Source organism: Ahaetulla prasina, chromosome 8, assembly GCF_028640845.1.
Source record: "Ahaetulla prasina isolate Xishuangbanna chromosome 8, ASM2864084v1, whole genome shotgun sequence".
Classification (NCBI taxonomy): domain Eukaryota; kingdom Metazoa; phylum Chordata; class Lepidosauria; order Squamata; family Colubridae; genus Ahaetulla; species Ahaetulla prasina.
In genome coordinates, this window is record NC_080546.1 from 24,946,856 (window position 1) to 24,963,554 (window position 16,699).

General features: G+C 36.4%; 1 protein-coding gene across 7 annotated transcripts in view; it reads right to left on the reverse strand.

Moving 5' to 3' along the window:
- PPP3CA (protein phosphatase 3 catalytic subunit alpha) overlaps window positions 1–16,699 on the reverse strand; it is a 226,447-nt gene that overhangs the window by 70,517 nt on the left and 139,231 nt on the right. For all 7 annotated transcript variants that reach the window (XM_058192880.1, XM_058192881.1, XM_058192887.1 and 4 more), the window contains one exon: window positions 1,331–1,442. In XM_058192880.1, coding sequence (XP_058048863.1) covers window positions 1,331–1,442 — 112 coding nt within the window. The remainder of the gene's footprint in view (window positions 1–1,330; window positions 1,443–16,699) is intronic.

Consider the following 16,699-nt stretch of genomic DNA (forward strand, 5'->3'; position numbering starts at 1 on the left):
AATATGCTTTGTTCATGTGAAACATTTGTAGTTCATTTAGGTGACTTAATTGGGATAACTACTTTGATTTGGGATGAACACGATTTGTAGCTCAATTATAGATTTTATTCATTTTATATTTAGCTATGGTTCATTTTCTGCTTGACAGTTAACTTTCATAAATTTCCAGCTTTTTAATAAATTTTGTTGAGTTACTTTGAGTATCATTTTGCAAAAGCACAATAAATTAGATTTAAAATTATGCAGTAATAACAATTAATTTCATACACCATAAATAAGTCTTAAAAACATGTTAAAAGCTCCCACTAAAGGCTATTAATATTTTCTAAGTCAATGCAAAAGTTTCTTTCCAAAAACTAAATTTCTTTCCATATTCCATTAAACATTTTCCACCCTATTTAAGGATAGGTCAGTTTCCAAAATCTCCTGTCTGCATTTCCTTAATTATCTACACAAACATAGCTATAAATAAGTTAGAACATAAAATTAATCTGAAATGCTAACTTATAAATATGCATAGTAAAGAAACAATAAATTATGACACAGTCAAATAAATTAATAGACCTTTCATTCTCTGCTCATAAACTAAATACCACTGTACACATTTTCATAGGTCACAGCTCCCCTAAACTGACCACACCAGATTTTGATGCAACTATTATATGAGAAAGCAATGAGAAGTGGAATAAAGGAAGTGGAAAACAGTAAGGATTAGAGTGGGAAACCAACTCTTTAATGTTCTTTTCTTCAATTTTGGAGAAAACTACAATTTATGGCTAAGGTTAAATGCACCCTTTCAACATTTGCTAATTTCTATGACTGCAGTCCCATGATCTTTTATTTGAGATCAATGAAACTGAAATATAACTGCTGTTCCATCTGTAATAATTTTTTTTTACTGCAGATGTATGCAAGCTTAATTTCAGTATTAGGCTATTTTATGGATGAATTTTGATAATGGTGGAAATAAGAACAATTTGCTTTCAGAAACTCCAGCCCTGTTTGCACTCCATCACAGGATAACACAAAAGGATACATTTCTGAAACTTTGAGAAAACCAGGAAGTCATATTGTGGCACAGGAATATGGAGCATTAATTCAGTCAAAGTAAACTCACAGAATCTTGATACCATTTCAAGAAGTATAATCACATTTGAAGATCAAGGAATGAATGTTTTTAGATGGCAACTATCCATGAGCATTTTGGAAAAATCTAAATGCATGTTTTAAAAATGGTATTTAGTTTACTTGTTTTATTCCTGAATGAGATTTTTTAACACTCTCTCAAAAAGGAACAGAATCAAAAGAAGACATTCTGAGTCATACTTACATTCTTGTTTAAATGTGAAATACTCTGTTAAATGTCTACATTCATGATTCCCACGCAGTAAAAACAGTGTTTTGGGATAAAGAATTTTCAAGGCCCACAAATAAAGCACACACTGCAAAGGAAAAAAAGATAGAAAGGTGATCAAGAATGAACATTCAAATTTGCTTTATACAGTACACGTATGAAAAATTAATAATGCCTGGTCACATATAGAAGCTTTTCTAGGCTTTTAGATACTATGCACTTGTTCTATTGCTTCAGCAAAGTCCAATACCTCATGAATTTTTAATATATTTACTAGTGATAGACAAGCCATAATTTTTTCAGAAATGTTGTTTTCATACTAGGAAAAATGATTGAACTTGGTAATGCTGTATACACACACAAAGATCAATTCAGTTGGTAGGAATGATATTCACTGAGAAAAAGGGAACAAATACTCTTCCTCACAAGAGTTGCTTTCTTTGTTTAATGAAACAGACAAACAAACAAACCTTAATATTTTCTACTTTCATGAATAACAGCCAAGTTATCTTTGCCATAAGCTTGCATTGCCTCCTAGGCTGCTGAGAATTTGACCAATTGATCTAACTGCTTTGATAAGCTTATAGGAATTGCCATACACTAAATAAATAAGAAAATAGTTAATAGGAAAAATTAGAATTACTTTGGGAATTTCCTCTGTTTGTTTCAGCTTATTGATATTTGAGAGTACCTGGATTTTCAGTTTTCTTAAGGATTTACAGCTAGTTCATTTTCAGAGGGATAAACAGAATGGGTTTCTGTGTTTGGGTAGGCTGGGTCATTTCTCCTATGGAAATCTTACAATATTAAATGGAGCTTAAACAAATAGCAAAGCTTAATCAAAGAGAAGGGCACATTTCAATTAAAAAGAAAAAAATGTGACACTTGAAATAATTTTCTTGTAAACAACTCTAAAACAAATCTGTTATTATTTATTTAGCTACTTGAGAAGGTGGACAAATACATCCCATAAGCTGATAGATGATGCTTGTTAACACTTCTTTCAACAGCTTTGTCAACTTTAGAGAAATCTCAACAAATAATGAAACTATCGAGAAATGCAATATTTTACACATTTTTACAAATACAAAAATAACAAGAAAAGTTTGGACTTTTGTAATGCAACTTTCTTAATTTTGAAGAAGGGAGAACATAATTTTAAAGCAATACTAACTGCTATGCAAAGTTAATAATTGTTATACAAAATACCTGATGTATTTTCAGAGGAAAGTTCAGGTTCTAACATACTTATAGGAATGGGACATTACAACACTAACCCCCAACTGTGGCATATTTAGATATATAAAAGTAGTCTTAAAAGCATTGCTCTAAGAAGAAGAATGGCTTTGGAAAACTGATATTAAGCTAAAGGACAAAATCACTTTTAAAAATTCACGTAAGAATCAAAATTATACTGAAAAGCAAATAAGCTAAATATTATTTGACAACCATAATTCCATTCAAGTCAAGTTATACAAAGTGTGCTTAATTTAGTGCTACAAATTGATAAGTGGTAAAAATTGCTGTATAATCCAAATAATTTTCTATAAATTCTTCTGAAGTATTAATAATCATAAAATAAAAGATGCTACTTACTCATGGTTATTTCTGTGTCTAATGCTTCCTATTTAGCCCTACATATTTTACTTACATCAGAGGTAAGAGGCTGTATGTGAGTTGTGCAACAAGATACTTCTAGAGCAGTGGTGTCAAACTGACGGCCCACAGGCCGGATGCGTTATGCACAGGCCACGCCTACCCCAGCTCTGCAAAGGGGAAAAATGTCATGATACATCATGTGACAGCAATGTGACTCCACGAGTTTGACACCTGTGTTCTAGAGGGGGGAAAAATCAAGGCCACATTTTTATTTTTTTTTACATTTATACCCCGCCCTTCTCCGAAGACTCAGGGCGGCTTACAATGTATAAGGCAATAGTCTCATTCTATTTGTATATTTTTTTACAAAGTCAACTTATTGCCCCCCCAACAATCTGGGTCCTCATTTTACCTACCTTATAAAGGGTGGAAGGCTGAGTCAACCTTGGGCCGGGCTCGAACCTGCAGTAATTGCAGGCTCTGTGTTTTTAATAACAGGCTTCTCTATTGCCTGAGCTATCCCGGCCCCTATAACATAAATACAAGGTGCTAATGGCTATAGATACTACTTTGGAGGGGAGAAGAGAAATGGAAAACTTGAAGGAAAGGGGAAATTAAATACAATGGAAGACTATAGAAGAGGATAGTCTGGCAAATGGCTTCGGTGTGAGGTACCAGCTGTACGCTGATGACACCCAGCTGTACTTTTCCACACCGGGCCACCCCAATGAAGCTATCGAAGTGCTGTCCCGGTGTTTGGAAGCCGTACGGGTCTGGATGGGGAGAAACAGGCTCAAGCTCAATCCCTCCAAGACAGAGTGGCTGTGGATGCCGGCATCCCGGTACAGTCAGCTGAGTCCGCGGCTGACTGTCGGGAGCGAGTCATTGGCCCCGATGGAGAGGGTGCGCAATTTGGGTGTTCTCCTGGATGCACGGCTGTCTTTTGAAGATCATTTGACGGCCGTCTCCAGGAGAGCTTTCCACCAGGTTCGCCTGGTGCGCCAGTTGCGCCCCTTTCTAGACCGGGATGCCTTGTGCACAGTCACTCACGCCCTTGTGACGTCTCGTCTGGACTACTGCAATGCTCTCTACATGGGGCTCCCTTGAAGGGCATCCGGAGGCTGCAGTTGGTCAGAATGCAGCTGCGCGGTGATAGAGGGAGCCCTCGTGGCTCCCCAGTGACACCTATCCTGCGCAGGCTGCACTGGCTACCTGTGGCCTTCCGGGTGCGCTTCAAGGTGTTGGTGAACGTCTTTAAAGCGCTCCATGGCATAGGGCCGGGTTACTTACGGGACCGCCTGCTGCTACCGAATACCTCTCACCGACCCGTGCGCTCTCACAGAGAGGGACTCCTCAGGGTGCCGTCGGCGCGACAGTGTCGTCTGGCGACACCCAGGGGAAGGGCCTTCTCTGTGGGGGCTCCCGCCCTGTGGAAAGAACTCCCCCCAGGACTTCGTCAACTTCCGGACCTCCGAACCTTTCGCCGCGAGCTCAAAACTTACTTATCTGCGCTGGACTGGGTTAGTTTTTTTTAAGTTATGGGTTTTTAATGGGTTTTATCTCTAAATTTTAATTGTGGCCAATTCGAATAAGTTTTTTACTAGTATTTTAATTGTATCTATAATGTATTTTCATTTTTTACTTGGCTGTGAACCACCCTGAGTCCTTCGGGAGAAGGGCGGTATACAAATTTAAATAATAAATAAAAATAATAAATAAATAAGAATCATTTTTCAGACTGAAATGGGTGGGTGTATAAATTTAATCAATAACTAACTTTTTTTTAAAAGGCATATATAAAAGGAAGACACTATTTAGGTAAAGGTTTTCCCTTCCACATATGCGCTAGTTGTTCCCAACTCTAGGGGGCGGGTGCTCATCTCCTTTTCAAAGCTGAAGAGCCAGCACTATCCAAAGACGTCTTCATGGTCATGTGGCTGGCATGACTAAACTCCAAATGCGCACGGAACGCGGTTAGCTTCCCACCAAAGTTGGTCCCTATTTTTTTACTTGAATTTTTTACGTGCTTTCGAACTTCTAGGTTGGCAGAGACACTATTTAGCATCTCTATTTTTGCAGGTCTATCTATTAGCAAAATAGAATGAGGCATTGATAGACCAACTTCTCCCCAATTCAGTTGAATCCTATTGATTTAGTTATTAAATGTAAACATTATCAGATCTTGCAGTTCTTGCTAGTTATAATCCCTGAACTAATCAACTAACATTACCAATAAAATCTAATACATGAAGTCCGGTTTCTTAATTTCCATACATTATTCTGTCACTGAGATATAACCACTATTTGTGCCTATAAGAACCCATTATTCTTCCATATAAGCATGCTACTATGGTAGCACCATATGGTATCAACAACACTGCCATTTTCCAGAATGGATCAGAACCATCAAATGAACACAGACAGCAAGCTGTCTTGTGCCATCCAGTTCGATATTTGATCTATACTTGACTTAGATGGACTGTTATCTTCTCACAACTCAAACTTTAATTTAGCAATGGAAAATTGTACCTCAGCCCCATCTGGAAGATCATGGGCTAGCAGGTGGTCTTCATTTACAACAGATGCTATGCTGAAGATCCTTAGGAATATGCAAATTAATCTTTTAAAATATATTTATTTTTAACAACAGAATGCGAAGCTTCATAATGAAACATCCAAAGTCTGTCAACACGCTATCGTGACTGTTCTACATAGGTCAGAGCGGTCTTTCATTGTCTGCTTTCAGACAGAATAATATGGGTAGAAGATGTGAATGAAACCCAAATCTGGAAGTTTTCATAATTTGAAGACATATAGATGTACTGTGAGTGCATAACAAAAAAGATTATTCTTTAACAATGGGCAACTGGAATTTACAATCATGGATTGAGGGAACGTATTAGCTTTCTCTTCTAAACTTCTTTTATAAGTTTATATAATAAATAAAAAGGTTTATATGTAATAAAATCATATAATATATGATTATATTATTCTATGGATCAAGATTTAATTTGTCTTTTTTATGTTTGTCTTTTTTTGTTTTATCACTTTTTGCTAATTAATTTAGTTAAACTAAAGCAAAATAAAAAAGGAAAAATCCAGCTCCAACCTCAAGAATTCTCTTCCACAAAAGAAAATCTAACAGCCACAACTTTGAACTCACAGGGAAAATACCCTGTGGAGGTGTTAAAGGTATTTTAAAATTATGGTCACACACATAAGCTGGGTTTATGCCACTCCAAGGTGAAGGATTATGGTTCTTCTACACATTTTTTTGATCAGCAGACATCAGTTGCTATATGATAAGTTATGAACTTTTTGTCATGGAAAACTGTTCCGTTCACCCTTCTATTTACAAGACTGCACAATGCACTAAACTAGGGGTCGGCAACCTTAAACACTCAAAGAGCCACAAAGGTCCTAACCGGAAGCCCCCTATTCAATTCTGGAGCCAACCAGAAGTCCGGTTCCCCCACCATAGAGTCTCCTCCTAGTGCAGCATCCTTTTTCCTCTACCTGTCCTAACAAAAAGCCCTATCAATGGTGGAGCCGACCGGTGACACGGAGCTGCAGCAGAGGGATGAAAGAGCCACATGCGGCTTCAGAGCTGTAGGTTACTGACCCCTGCACTAAACAATCCAGCAAGTATCAGGAAAGTTATAGGTCATTTTTCAAAAAGGCAGATTTGGTTTTTTTCTCTTGCTCACAGGAACTTGAGGCACAATACTTTGCTGTTTTCCTGGTGGAAGGCAAGAGGGGCAACACAGTCATTCACCATCTACCCAACAAAAATAGTCATGCCCAAGTGAAGACTTAGAATATGTTGAATCTATTTCCTTGTCAACCTGCCTCTCTCCCTTTAACCCTCTTCATTGTGATTAGCTCCTGTAAAGGTGACATTCCCAGGAGTACCTCTGGCTACATGACAGGAAATTGAACTAATGGAGGAGCAAGATAGATAGATAGATAGATGATAGATAGATAGATAGATAGATAGATAGATAGATAGATAGATAGATAGATAGATAGATAAAAATCAAGAAATAGGTATGTGGTTTGGAGATCCATGCCACATCTATCTGGCTTCTTTCCAGGCAAACTATGTTCCCTTTTTAAAGGCATGATACTCTGCCCTGTGAGTACTGTGGATGTAAATCTCTTACCATTCTGACTTAGGATAATTGAATTATGATCCTATAGCAAGAGTGTCAAACTTTATTTAATTGAGGGCCGCATCAGGGTTGTGTTTGACGTCGAGAGGTGGGGGGGGGAGTGGGCGTGGCCAGCTCGACACTCATGTCAGTGGTAACCCGAGTGCTCTGTGAAAACGGAGCTCCATTTTCGGCTGCCATGGCCTCATGCAACCCTCTGCGAGTGAAAGCGGAGCTCCATTTTCTAGCAGAAACATCATGGGCTGGTCCTTTCCAGTTTCCAGGGCGGCCCCAAGGGCCAATTCTAAGTATCCCGTGGGCCGTATATGGCACCCAGGCCTTGAGTTTGACTCCCCTGTCCTATTGCATTTCAATTCACTGTCTTTTAGTACCATGGCATTCTGGATTTGTTTTTCAAACCAATCATATTTTGTGTCCCAGTCAGATTTTACATGCTGGATATGATATTAAGATATAGGTTAAGCTGAACCAATCCTATAGTGTGAAAGAAGAAACTGCAGGGGACTCCTAATTTTTTAAAAATCTTTTTATGCTATTTTTTTCTCTTCTCCTTTTGATAAAAGTTCTTTTCATAAGTCACTTTCCCTGATTCCAAGGCCCATTCACTTCTCATTAAGGCACTGAATTATTTTCTAACATTCTCTAGTGGTAAGTTCTCTTTCTTTGTAGTGAGTGACAGCCTAAAATAGTGAAAGACTTTCATCTGGTTGTCTTTCTATTTTGAAGGGGTTTTTTTTCCTATTTCCTTTTGCCGAAAACTAATTGAGTGGCCTGAAGCAAGGCAGCAACTCTTCTTTGTATTCTGCCTTTGTATATATGTAACAAACTATAAATCATAACATTGATTTACCGCAAATAGATGCCATGGGACTTAATTTAAAAGCTGTGTCTTCTTCTAGGCTATAGAAAGTGGTTTTTTTTTCATATAATGATTACATGATTACTATACTTTTAACAAATATAGAATGTAAAATCTGTGTATAAATTGCAATCTGAAATTCAATGACATTACGGTATAATAAGAATTACCAAGTTTTGGTATTTCATCTAAGATCACGACTCAACTCAATGACAGCATTGAGATACTTACCTATTCCTTAAGTTTCAATAATACGCTCTTTTCTACTGCACTGATTCAAGGTGGGAATTATGGGAACTGAAAGCCAGAAGGCTACTTTGAACAATACTAGGTATTATAAAACTGAGAAAATTAAGCTGTTTCTCTCTTTGACAAAGCATACTCTAATTTTAAAAAATTGAAATAATGTTTTATAGCATTTTCTAACTGTTCATCAATCCTAACAGGAGAAGTTCTGGCTTCAATTGAATATTAAACTTCAAAATCCATTGTATTAATGTATGTATTTTAATCAATTTTAAGGTTTTTCACATGTCCACCAAACATGATAAAATGCCCTTTCAATTTGTTCACATTTTCATCATACATTCTAGATAATTTGTCTAACACTGTGTACCAATGATATATTATTTTATAAAAATTCTCTTTAAAATCACAACATAATGAAAATTTCAACTCTTTTAAAATCATATTTTCCCACAAATACATCTGCATATTATAATCAATAAGTGGAACAACTTGCCTGCAGAAGTTGTGAATGCTCCAACACTGGAAATTTTTAAGAAAATGTTGGATAGCCATTAGTCTGAAATGGTGTAGAGTTTCCTGACTGGGCAGGGGGTTGGACTAGAAGACCTCCAAGGTCCCTTCCAACTCTGTTATTATGTTATGTTAAAAATAATTAGCTGACCCATTCTTCCTGTTTCAAGTGTCAACAAAAGTTGATACAACAGTACTTCAATTTCTATCTTACTTTTTCCGTATCAGAAGTCTTTTTATCCATTTTGAATCTTTCTGATAACTATAAATGGCAAAACCATTGACAACCATTCTTCTGCTATTAGTTGCTCTCTCTATAGATTAAATTTATATTCCTCTTACAAGATTTTCCAATAATTCTTGGTATGTTAACTATTTGTTTTTGCTTGCCGTATCTCTTCTAATCCACAGAAATTTTTGCAGGCATACCCTGGTTTTGTATCTATTTTACATCCTCAATATGGCATATCTAATAAAATGGTATTTAAAATACATATTAATTTTAACTTTATCATAACATATATCTGTGCCATCCAAGCTTCAGATCATGGTCATCTAACTTTAAAAGACCAAGAATGGGTTAAACCTAGTCTTCTTTCCTTTGCTTCTTGTAGCACATTATATTTAACTTGAAGGTTCCCCCCCTTGATATATCTTTTGCCATTGTTTGAACAGCACATCACTTGTCAAAATAGGTATTGTCTGAAACAGAAACATCATTCTAAGCAAAACATTAATTTGTACCGCAGAAGTTTTTCCCTAACAGTGACAATTTTAATTTTCCCATCTTAATGTGTCTTTCTTAACTTTATTCCAGTAACAGTTATTTTGAAATAACGTACAATTCACATTTGTCATTTTACTTTTTTCAATCTTAAATTCAGTTTTCTCCATCAGTTTTATTTAATGTTCTAATTTCATATTTTTCTTAGCATCTTCATTTTCTTAAACGTAATACTTCGTTAGCAATTTTCCCATTAATGTTTCTACTCCTACTACCAGTTCTACCAAAACTAATACTGGGTCATCCACAAATTCTTTTTTAAAGCTTAACTTCCACAATTTTCTCATCTTGTCTTATGTCTCTATTCAATTCAGGTAGACCTCGACTTACAACCATTCATTTAGTGACTGTTCAAAGTTACAACGGCACTGAAAAAAGTAACTTAAGACTGTTTTTCACACTTATGACCATTGCAATATCCCTATGATCACAGGATCAAAAATCAGACACTTGGAAACTGACTCATATTTATGACAGTTGCAGTGTCCCAGGATCATGTGATCCCCATTGTGATCTTCTGTCAAGCAACTTCAGTGGAAAATCCAGATTCACTTCCTAAATTAAGATCTGCAATGATTCACTTGACAACTGTGGGAGAAAGGTCATAAAATGGAACAAAACTCACTTAACAAATATCCCACTTAGCAACAGAAATTTTGGGGTCAATTATGGTCATAATTTGAGTACTACCTGTACCTCAAGAATTAAAACAAACAAAGCTGGAAATCACAGATATGCTTATGATGAAGGTATCTTTTCTTTTATGTACACTGAGAGCATATGTACCAAGACAAATTCCTTGTGTGTCCATTCACACTTGGCCAATAAAATTCTATTCTATTCTATTCTATTCTATTCTATTCTATTCTATTCTATTCTATTCTATTCTATTCTATTCTATTCTATTCTATTCTTTGGAGTCTTTTTGAATCTCACAAAGTTTTCGTTAGTTCTCCATTAACAATTACAGTATTTGTTTTTCAATGAAATGTAAGTTAATTTTACCCATTTAATAAAAGTTAAAATGTTCCAAAACTCTAAACAAGAAAATCCAATTCGAATTGTCAAAGGACTTCTCTGCATACAGAATTACCGGCTGCGTTGCTCCAAATACAGTACTCTTTTCTCTTATGTAATATTCTAATCAATGTCTTCTTAAATATAATTACATTTGTATTATCAATACTTAATCTAATATTATTATTTATTAAATTTTATTTATTAAATTTTTATACCGCCCTTCTCCCGAAGGACTCAGGGCGGTGTACAGCCAGAAATAAAATACAGAATATGTACAGTTAAAAACGAATTAAAATATAGCAAAATTACGAAAACGGCTGATAATTAAAATTAAAATTTAAAATATTTAAAATATTAATAAAACCCCAATTTAAAATCAAACTATTATGCCAGTCCCGCTTGAATAAATAAGTATGTTTTTAGCTCACGACGGAAGGTTCGAAGATCAGGCACTTGACGTAGGCCAGGGGGGAGTTCATTCCAGAGCATCGATGCTCCCACAGAGAAGGCCCTACTCCTGGGGGCCGCCAGCCGACATTGTTTGGCGGACGGCACCCTGAGGAGACCCTCTCTGTGAGAGCATACGGGTCGGTGGGAGGCATAGGGTAACAGCAGGCGGTCTCGTAAGTACCCGGGTCCTAAGCCATGGAGCGCTTTAAAGGTGGTAACCAAAATCTTGAAGCGCACCCGAAAGACCACAGGAAGCCAGTGCAGACTACGGAGCAGTGGTGTTACGTGGGAGCCACGTGCGGCTCCCGTTATTACTCGCGCAGCTGCATTCTGGACTAACTGCAGCCTCTGGGTGCACCTCAAGGGCAGCCCCATGTAGAGAGCATTGCAGTAATCCAACCGAGACGTAACCAGAGCATGAGTGACCGTGCATAAGGCATCCCGGTCAAGGAAGGGACGCAACTGGCAGACTAAGTGAACTTGGTAAAAGGCCCTCCTGGAGACAGCCGCCAGATGTTCATCAAAGGACAGCCGTCCATCCAGGAGGACGCCCAAGTTGCAAACCACCTCCTTTGGGGCCACTAACTCGCCCCCAACAGTCAGCTGCGGATGCAGCTGACTGTACCGGGGTGCCGGCATCCACAGCCACTCCGTCTTGGAGGGATTGAGCTTGAGTCTGTTTCTCCCCATCCAGACCCGTACAGACCCATACAGCTATTAAAATGCTGCTGCAAAATTTGATCTCCGACATCTTTTTTCCTGATAAAGTGCACAGGGACATCCCTTGGAACATTTCTTAATTTTGGAAATCATGTATTAATCCTGTAAATCTTATCAGTCTCTGGCTGATTTTCCTTCCAATACAGAAAATTAGACAGAGATTTAAGAATCCTTTTTCTTACATGCATGTTTTTATGGAATTGTTCTGAATCTTAAACAAAAATCTTTTTCTCTCACTTCCAGTAATGCCATTTTGCCCAAACCTTACTACATCTCTGTTTATAAATTACTTTACATAATTTACACTTTGTCTCTAATTTGTTTTAGATCTTCACACAATTGTCCTATAGTTTCTTAAATATTTTAAAACTATTTCTTCCATATCCTTTTTCTATTTCTGCAAATCTTTCTTCCATTTCCTTTTTGAAAGCACCCAAACTATTGGCAACTGATGCAGTCATCTTCTTGCCAAATTCCTCAAACATTTTCTGCAGTAATTCTAAGGAAATTTCATTATGCATAAATTGTTCTGCTGAACCTCACTCCTTCTAATTCTGCATCTTTTCTTGTGGTTGCCATTATGATAAAGTGAAAGTATGTTTATAATTAGGGTGAATGTTAAAAGCATACTTTCTCTTTTCTCTGTCTTTAACACTTTACACCCAATTAGCTCTCTGTAGTTAGAGTCACACAGTCTGGCTCATAATGCATTTATTTTCTTGTTTTGTAAAATCCACCGATTATCTTTTTTAAAAAATAATAAACAATCAGCATTCTCCCAAAGCTCTGGTCTTTTGTCTAATTAACTTTACTATTTTCAAAGACCCTTTTGCCAGAAAAAATATATATATTCTTCTATTTTCTAAAATTACTATCTCCTACATCTGTTTAAAACTTTCTTGAATCACAAACTTGTTAAGCTTTTTTGCTTCTAAATTTAAATATTTTAAGGAAGCATTTTCTAGCTCTTCTTAATTTTAAAAAGAAGATAACATACTGATTTTGTTCTTTTTTTTTTTTTGCTGTTCTCTCCATTAAGTTGTAAATTGATTATATCCTAAAGGAGTTTAAGAAAGTAATGTTTTTGTTAATCGTATTTGTAAAGCCTACACTGAGAACTTTGGTGTGCTGATATTCATTCCCTTGGTTCCTAAGCTGCTCAATTCATGATCAACCACAAGAAACTCAATTCTTATAGTGTCCTCGCAAGGAGCAGCCATACAGAGATAGGTGGTCAATCTCTTGATTGATTCTTCTTGCAGAGAGATTTTTCTCAGAACCTGTTTCCTGGTTACTGATTTCACTATGGCATTGTCCTTGTTCACAGGAACATCTAACCCACCATAGGTCCTCACCCAGAAGCCTTGTAGACAACCTATTCCAAATATGTGTCTTTTGTCAAATCATAAATTCAGGGATTGAATAAATGTAAGAATTTTTTTTCTCTCTCTCTCTTTTTATCATATTACATGATACACTACATGTTAACCATATGCATTCAGAACATACATGAACATTCAGAACATGAGAGGTTACAGCAGCAATCTTAAGCCAAGCTGGTTGGGAATTTAAATGTTCAAGCATTGCAATCTCATTTTTTCGGCACTGTCTCGAGTTGGTGTTACATTATCATTGGTAACATCTGCCTGTTTTATTTTACTCTCAAAGATCATATTAACACAAGTTTCTTTTACCATATGTTGGATATTCTTCGACTTTATTTATTTATGACATCTGGAAGCTCATTCATCAACTTTAGGATTGATCACTAAATTAATAATTCATTAAGATGATGATATGTAGAAAGAAAAATCCTCATATTTGAAATGTTTTTCACCCTAAGAGATTCCGTACTAATTAATCACCTAGCTTTTATAATAATATTTACTAGATTTACTGAATGCAAGATTTTTATATTGTCAGTTTCATGAAGACCTGATTTTAAATGGCAGCAAATACCTGTCAGTTAAATAAGTAAATAATGCAATCTCCTACGGCTCACTCTTTAATCAAATGAATAGGTATTTGGCCACTTCATAGCATTCTTGTTCTAAACCAGAAGTCTCCAACCTTGGCAACTTTAAGACTTGTGGACTTCAAGTCCCAGAATTCTGGGAGTTAAAGTCCACAAGTCTTAAAATTGTCAAGGTTGGAGACCCCTGTTCTAAACAGAGTATAAAGAATTTGAATACTGTTTTTTTATTGAAAATTGACCAAAAGCTTTGTATATGAAATAATTTTGTCCTAAATGTGTACTTCTACTTTAATAGTCAGATCAAGTATTGTTTAAATATGAAAATTAGAATATCTATAAAATCCACTAAGTATTATCTCATTAGCAAATATCAAACAGGCAGGTGCTAATCCTAAATATGTGATATTGTTCAATTATCAGATTGCTACTTAGAGCAAAATTTAGATACACTGCACAAACCTCTCTGTACTCCATTCATAGAACAACTATTTTCAGATGATTGTGTGGAGAAAACTCCAAATTCAGAATTATTTTAGGTTTCTTTTCAAAATTGGAGGATTCACTTGTATCTTAATTCCTGACCAATTTCAAAACTATGCCAATTCTGCACTACCGAACCAGCAGCAAAATGTATCCCTTCCGCTAACTATACACATATTCGATCATGCATTAGAAGAACAACTTTGGAAACTGCATAGGTCACAATTGTGTCTTGTTTTCAAATCCCAGAATATTGAGTCACGATACCCAGCATTTAGAGTATATGTCAAGGCACAAATTACCGTATTTTTTGGTGTATAAGACGCATCTTTTCCCCCCCAAAAAAGAGGGCGAAAATCTGGATGCATTTTATACTCTGAATCTAGCCCCGCCCAGCTTTTCAAATGGAGGTTTCAGAGACTGAAAAAAGCATCAGAAACGAAGCTTCAGAAAAGAAGCCCCCAAATAGAGCTTCAGAAAAGAAGCTCTCAAACAGAGCTTTGGAGGCTTTTTTTCTGAAACTGTTTCGGAAGCTTTCAGAGGCAGAAAAAGGTTTTTTCTGAAACAAGAGTTTCAGAAGCAGAAAAAAGAGCAAAAAAAAAGTAAGGCACACAGCTCACAACCAGGGAACCTGTTGCTAAAATTCACCTCTGGGAACAGCTGATTTGGGGTATTCTGGGGGGACAATCCACCTGCCAATCAGCTTTTTTTTATTTTCCTCCCCAAAAACTAAGGTGCGTCTTATACTCGAAAAATATGGTAAGCAGAATGCTGTGCTGTGACATTCCTCTTTGATTTTAGCATATTGCAAAATATTCAGATAATGGAAGGGGAATCTTGATTGCAACCAGAAATGTATTTTGCTTGCAGAAGATATGCTATATTTGCCAATCTCTATTTACAAATCATATTTGTTGTTTGACCCTTTAACAAAATATGTCACTATATAAAATTCAAAAGACATCTCCAAGTGACATTTATCTGAAGGTCAGCTCTAACTAAACATGCTTGAATTATAACACTTATAGTATATAGGAGCTATAGAGGAAAAATGCATGAGAACACTATTACTTCCAATTGGCACAGTCGGTTTTGAGCATTTGGATGACTGAAGTAAAGCTGAATTGTGCAAATTTACGGACTTAAAAGATACCGCAGGTTTGGCTTCCATTCTAGCTGCTTTCTCAGCTATAAATCACTTGCCTATTTGAGACTCCTACTTAGACAATTAAAAGGGAAGACTAAGGTATATTTTTAAGGAACGAAGAAAGTATGTTTTTAGATTTCTGCAGAAAAGAAGAATTTGAATAAGAGAAGCCAAGAGAAATCTATTGATAATTCCTAAAATGCTTTTCTTAATCATTACTGCTTTTCATTTTTGCAAAGAAGAGAAATGCGACTATTTAAAGATCAACCTGTATCAATAAAGGAGAATATTTGTAGATTGGGTTTGAAATGATGGATCCTTGGTGCTCTCTGAGCTTGCTTGTTTTCTTGCCGATGTTTCATTACCTTAACACTGATGAGGTTAGCTATGAGGTAATGAAATGTTTGAAAGAAAACAAGCAAGCTCAGAGAGCACCAAAGACTGCTCACCAACCTATATATTCAAAATCAGGTTAAAAGAGGCTAGAATTCAAAAAAGGCTAGAATGGCAGATTATATTATAATATAATCAAACCTGGAAGAACTGATATAGTCTTCAGTACAATAAGTAATACAGCAAAAACTAGTTAAATGATCTTTTCCAGAGATGTAGATAAAGATTGATGACATTATTAAATTTAATTCACAATTTCTTTCTTCTTCTTCTGATAAGGTAAAGATTCCCCTCGCACATATGTGCTAGTCGTTCCGGTCTCTAGGGGGCGATGCTCGTCTCTGTTTAAAAGCCAAAGAGTCCGAAGACGTCTCCGTGTTCATGTGGCCGGCATGACTAAATGCCAAAGGCGCATGGAACGTTGTTACCTTCCCACCAAAGGTGGTCCCTATTTTTCTGCTTGAATGTTTTACGTGCTTTTGAACTGCTACCAAATCAGAGTAGGTACTGCTAGTTATGTCAACTGAAAAACCTGCAAACTCCTAATCTGTCTTCCAGAAATGAGGCAGGAACTTTTTTGAGGTCCAGCCTAGCAAGATAGATCAGTCACAGTGTCTACAGTAACCTCAACTCTATTGATCAAAGTGGTCAAAGGACTATGAAGAAATGCCCATGTCTATGGATATCTGGACAAGAATATACAGATGCCTGTGTACTACTGCTAGAAGCCCTTGAGTAAAGAAGTTAATATATAAGAAGGACAATATAGATATAATGGGACACAATAGGAAGCTGAAGAAAAGGAGAGAACTATAAGATACTGTCATTTCTAGACATAAATTATATTAGAAGAGTCAGGAAGCGCTGACTAGGAATTGTACTGCCATACATGTCAGGGAAGTTAAAACATCAAAGAAACAAGAAATCAGAAGTTTTAATGGTAACTCCTACACCAAAACTGATATTGTGATGCATCTAACACCACTT